This window comes from Neoarius graeffei, chromosome 6, assembly GCF_027579695.1.
Source record: "Neoarius graeffei isolate fNeoGra1 chromosome 6, fNeoGra1.pri, whole genome shotgun sequence".
Lineage (NCBI taxonomy): Eukaryota > Metazoa > Chordata > Actinopteri > Siluriformes > Ariidae > Neoarius > Neoarius graeffei.
Window position 1 is genome coordinate 52,577,117 of NC_083574.1, and position 6,000 is coordinate 52,583,116.

The 6,000-nt window shown below is 43.6% G+C and overlaps 1 protein-coding gene across 1 annotated transcript in view; it reads right to left on the reverse strand.

The window, feature by feature from the left end:
* Positions 1-5,674, reverse strand: part of si:ch211-212o1.2 (uncharacterized protein LOC492735 homolog) — a 91,725-nt gene extending 86,051 nt beyond the window's left edge. The window contains exon 1 of the mRNA XM_060923835.1: positions 5,350-5,674. Within this exon, the coding sequence (XP_060779818.1) occupies positions 5,350-5,509 (160 nt within the window). The 5' untranslated portion in view covers positions 5,510-5,674. The remainder of the gene's footprint in view (positions 1-5,349) is intronic.
* Positions 5,675-6,000: the final 326 nt, after the last annotated feature.

The following is a 6,000-nucleotide window of genomic DNA, read 5'->3' on the forward strand; positions in this document are numbered from 1 at the left end:
AAAGAATCCCAAATAGCATGCTATGTCCCTTTTGACATTTAGCATTATATTGTATAGATAACAGAAAAACCAAAGGGCTATAGCCTATGTCTTTTAAAACAGACGCTGGCAGTCTGCAAAATACACACACACACACACACACACACACACACACACAATCCTTTTTTCATAAATTTAGTTTTGACCATAAAAGGAGATTCTGTTGCTCCTTGCTACACTTTGAACTAGGCTACACTAAACATCGAAAGTGAATATTCCAGAGTACCTATATAAATATATATTTTTCAATATTAATATTTAGTAAATGCAAACTGATAACCACACTTACAGAAAAAATTATAGGCTACTCTGGCCTATCCAATAACATAGCCTTTATAATATTCATATTCACTGACCTGGCCTAATTTGGAAAAAATAATGGCCCATGTATATAAATGCAAGCATTTCTATGTTAGCAATATTATTACCTGTATTTCCTTGATGGCTAATGTCAAAATCATAATTGCACACTGTGGAAAACGCATGATTAGGCAGTTTAGGGGGCGGAGGCATGGCCATTGATCTTGATACTTCGTTAGGAACTTCTGAGGGGCATAGACTCGCTTCTTTTTAGATTTGCTTCCCTCTCTCTCTCTCTCTGTCAGTATCCTCATCTGACATCATGTGTATTATTAACTGCAAGGCACGCACATAAACACATCATCCACCACACACTTATGTGAAAACACTTCGTGCGCTGCTCATTGAATCTCACATGCACGAGTAGCCTAGTTCAGAAGATTTTAACGCGTCTATCGGTTGACTGGATGGAAACGTCAGTAGGCCACTATATTTTCACTTTAGGCAATGCAATATTTTTTGGATTGAGAAGCCTGGGTCAAATATCAAAACAAGCTGGAACAAATATTTCCTTCAGATAAGGCGGAACACTGTGCTTTGAACTATGACGTTAGGATGGTTGTCCTTGCTTTATTCACAATACCCTTGCCCTGCCCATTTACCTTCGAAACGGTGTTTAGCACCGCCCTCCCTTGTAAAACCAGTCACAGTATGAAGATCGACCGAGAGGGATGAAAATCAATTTTGTTACTTTCGTTTTGACAGTTCCTCGGCTCTCCGCTTAGCCTCATAGCCTAGGCCTATTTGAAGAGTTTAAAACTAGCGCTGTGATTGGTCGAAGTCTTCTTTTCTCTACAGGTTGCTGGTCAATGCGGTTACACCCATAGACGAGTTACCTAGTGCACGAATGCACAGACGGTTGAACCGGAATATTAAAGATCTTTGAACTCAAAGCCATCAATGGCTTTTTGCGTATTTTGAAGTGTTAAATCGTAGCAGCGTAGTTTGATGTCTAAATGCGTATCTGCTAAGCAAAATGTGTAAAGGTTGGCAGGTCTGTATTTCTTGAGTTCGTCAACATATTGTCATTTAACCCTCCCCCTTTTGCGAAATGGTACGGTCCAGTTCTGGTAGAAGCGCGATGCGTTAAATCTGTGTGCTGATCAGTGCAACGCTACTTGCTGCTGTGTCGCGGTGCAGCAGCCAGCCAGCAGTGGAGTGCGTACAGTCTATGATCGCTAAATATGAAGAGTGGCTGTCAAAAACATAAAGAAAGGCAGCTGAAAGCTGAGAGGGACCGGAGAGGCAGGCAACTGGTCACTCAGTTTTTCCCAAAGAAAGGTAGCTATCGCTCACGTGTGTTCAAAATATTAGCGAATGGTAAATGAACAGTATGAACGTGGTTGGATTAGCCGATCAAGAGAACACTTTTACAGTTTGTACAGTGACATTTTTTCCATTTTAATAACTGAACTGACTTGTGTGATAAACAAGATGAAATATTACTGTACGTTATGCTGGTGATAATAGTGCTAATAACCAGTTTCATAACTAATGGGGTGCCCTAAATAAGCACATTCAGCCTCAGGGGGACCTCCGCCCTACCAAACCACTGAACCCCCCTTTGGAGAAGGAGGTAAGCAGCAATACAACCCATAAATGCTTTAGGATTGAAGTTTTTAATGAGTGAGCGCCATATACAGTTTGCTAGATTAAAGTGTTGCTGATAACAGGCACCAGTCAAGTGTTTGACATGGTTACGTGTGTGGAATGTTCACACGTTCTAAACCATTGGTTTCAAATTGAGGAGCTGGAGAAAGCACAGCACACATAAAAGAGGGATAGAGGTTACAACATATGAAGAAATACGTACGTAACTGATCAAATTGAAATGTCACTCCGTGTCACTTTGAAATAAATTTATAATGTTTCCTGTCTTTTATGGGTAACATTTGTAAGGCTACTGAGTATGGAGTTCATTTAAATGCATCAAACTTTTTCATGCATTAACTAACTTGTATGCATTGCTGATAACAGAGCCAGGCCCCTCATCACTACCAATCACGGGCGATTGCTCCAAGACAACGAGGGAGGCTCAGCCTCCTCTAAAAATGACGAACATCGTGTAGGATGAATTGTGCTAGGCTTATGTTATAGCCGACCTTATAACATTGCTATTTCAGATCCAGAATCATAGAAATACATGTGCTCAACCCAACTACAGTGCGAAATCATTCCCTTATAACTTTAATGTGTGCGTGAGTTTTTCCCCCTCGTGACAGCGCGATGCAGCCCAGCCTCAGTGGACTTCAATGGCATTTGGGAGCTATGCGCTTTTCAATCTCAAAATGCAAGACGGTTATTGGACAAATACTGCGAAAACACCCGCCTACGGACTCCGAGCCTCACAGTGGGAGGGACATGGCAGTTTCCGCGAGGAGACTGGTGATTGGTGAAAGCGGCCGGATATTTTCTTTGATTGACAGCTCGTTTCAAATATAGACAGGCAGCGGTGAATTTCAGTTCAGTCCCATGCGGATTCTCAAGTGCTGTGGTGTATTGTAAGAGATCAGCTTACATTTCGATTTCATTCATTACATACGGTTTCTACCAGCTTTTTTAGTTTGTATATATTTTCATTGTAAATAAAGTGTAAATATAGTGTTGTCAAGTTTGCTATCTTAGTTCCAGAAATTTCGTTTATTTGAGTGACTGAACTTGAACTTGAGGGGGTTAGTCAGCTAGCAAGAAAGCTGCGCACGGAGGCCAAGCATTGCTGATTTAATTTTGGCAAAGCCATTTGCCAGTCTTCCTTTCGAGGAAAAAATTAAAATTAAAGAGCAGGGTAGACCAACGCCTCAAATTGACTTGGTGAAAAAGGTAGGGAATAATACTCGTTCCTTTCAGCTCTCCTGGTACGAGAAAGTGAATTGGCTAACAGCAAGTGACCCACATCAACAACAGTAAATAGGCTACTTTAGTAATATGTCATGGATGGACCAAAAATATAGAATCTATTTAAAATGTTTATGCTTAGTATATTATATTGGAATATATATTTTTCTGGATATGAATTAAACACAGCTACAATTTGGAAAACATTTTTAAACAAAAACACAGCCGAGAACATTTCACACTACAGACCTGGATTAAAAGTGAAGGGTTATCAAAATTGTCAATAAAACATTTCTCAGTCAAAATAAGTAAAATATAGGGAAAGTGTCATTGAATGCAGGCTTTCGTCTAAACGGGGGAACAGGGGCGCTGCGCCCTCTTACTCTCGGCGTGCGCCCCCTTACCGACTCCGTGAAAACATCCCAGCAACACTACGTGACAATGTGTCTGATCATCAAATACGTTATAATTGCTCCAAAAATATTCCAATCATAGTAGATACACCGCCAGACGGTGCAAAAACAATCCGAATTGGCGTTTTCCAGACTGAGGCGCTATGTTTAGTTGTTTACTTGTCGCGGCTGCTCTCGCGAGATTTGACATGGGTTACATACAAGGTCAGCTGACTTGTAGAGCGAGATTTCTCGAGACTGAATGACCTTTCACCCACTGGCACCGGAGCTTTTGACAGAAGTAGTTCGCGAGTTGTTTTTGTTGACACTTGGGCATTTAAAGATGTCATCCTGCGGCATGAAGCAGAAGAAAGCCAAAGACTGTCCGGGGCAGAAGAAGATTACTTCTTTCTTTCTCAATGTTGACAGACAATTTGTTACAATTTCCCTCTCAGATAGCCTCAGAATGTCCCATTGGAGAATTTTTCAAAGGCTTTGCATGGCGGGGGGGGGGGGACAACCGGCACCATCTCTCCCCCCGCTTCGCTCCCTCGCCATGGTGAGCGCCCTCATACTAAATTTTTCTAGAAACAACCCTGGAATGAAATGTGTGGCACCCAGCTCTATGTTTGGCTCCCCAAGGTCAGTGCTTGTGCCTATTCCAGAACACTCTGCTGTTACTGCTGAGGTTCCTGACAAAGAGCTGCTTTCAATAATGATCAATTTTTAAACAACATGCCACAATTTTAAAATATAAAATGTTAAAATATACCCCTCCCCCCCAACACCACCATCATGTATATTGGACAGTAGGCTAATGGGCCAAAAGAACCTGTTATTTCACAGTTTGTGACGCTGCCAACAATCAGCCAAATCAGAGGCAAGAGTATGGGCAAAATTGATGTGTTTTGATGTGTTTTTTCTTTTAAAATCTGGAAATATCGTAACCGACCAGCCTCCCGTTTGAAAGACTACCAGCTGCCACTGCTACCAATTGTCCTAGCACAAGAAGGCATGTGGCAAAATCTTGAATTTTCATTTGTGATTGTAAATGCACCAGAATTACTCACTGACCAGTTTTCATCTAGTCCCTGGTAGGTTAATACATAAAATGTAATAACAAAAGTCACAAACTCAAGGTGTGGCGGCACGGTGGTGTAGTGGTTAGCGCTGTCGCCTCACAGCAAGAAGGTCCTGGGTTCGAGCCCCGTAGCCGGCGAGGGCCTTTCTGTGTGGAGTTTGCATGTTCTCCCCGTGTCCGCGTGGGTTTCCTCCGGGTGCTCCGGTTTCCCCCACAGTCCAAAGACATGCAGGTTAGGTTAACTGGTGACTCTAAATTGACCGTAGGTGTGAATGTGAGTGTGAATGGTTGTCTGTGTCTATGTGTCAGCCCTGTGATGACCTGGCGACTTGTCCAGGGTGTACCCCGCCTTTCGCCCGTAGTCAGCTGGGATAGGCTCCAGCTTGCCTGCGACCCTGTAGAAGGATAAAGCGGCTACAGATAATGAGATGAATGAGATAAGACAAACTCAAGGTCCATGGGCTATCAAAAGTCAAATAATGACAATAGTGCAATTGTGACGAGGGTGGGCAAAGTTGGGGGCCCAAAATTCTAATCTTTCATGGGGCCCAACATTTCTGGCGGCGCCCCTGGCAACACACTCTGGGAAACTCTCATGCCTCCTGTGTGTGTGTGTGTGTGTGTGTGTGTTCCTGGTCTTACCGGGCGAGTAGAGCTGGGCGAGCTGACGGGCCCCGGCGTGCTGCGGTCCCCAGCGCGGTGCGCTACTCCGGGCGGCCGCGCCGTGCTCATTCCCGTTCGGGTCCTCTTCCGCCATAGAGCGGTGTCGGATCTCCGTCTCAGACAGTAACGCTGCCGCCATTCCCTCTCTCCCTCGTCACGGAGCTGCTGCTTCTTCTCCTCAGGTGCGATACATAAATGACAACTTTACACTGAAGCGCTCGGCAGGAAGTAACACTGCTGTGCTGTACAGTGACACACCTACAGCCCAGAGCTAACGGAGCCAACACTGATTCCTACCCGGAACTAAAACAGCTGCGCACCAAGCGGTCCGTCACATAAATAAACTCGTGTATGTGCATTTCATCACGTTCTTCTTTCACAGTCTCCTCCTCCCAGTGCATATCCTGGACCGAATTCAGAGGCTCTAACTTAGGAAATTGCAAAGAGGGAGATTCTCTCTTTGGGGTCGCTTTGAAATGTCCTTATTTTTGAAAGAAAAGCACTGTTCTTTTCAATGAAGATCACTTTAGACTAATCAGAAAGCCACTCTATACATTGCTAATGTGGTAAATGACTATTCTAGCTGCAAATGTCTGGGTTTTGGTGCAATAGGTGTATAGAGGTAGCCTG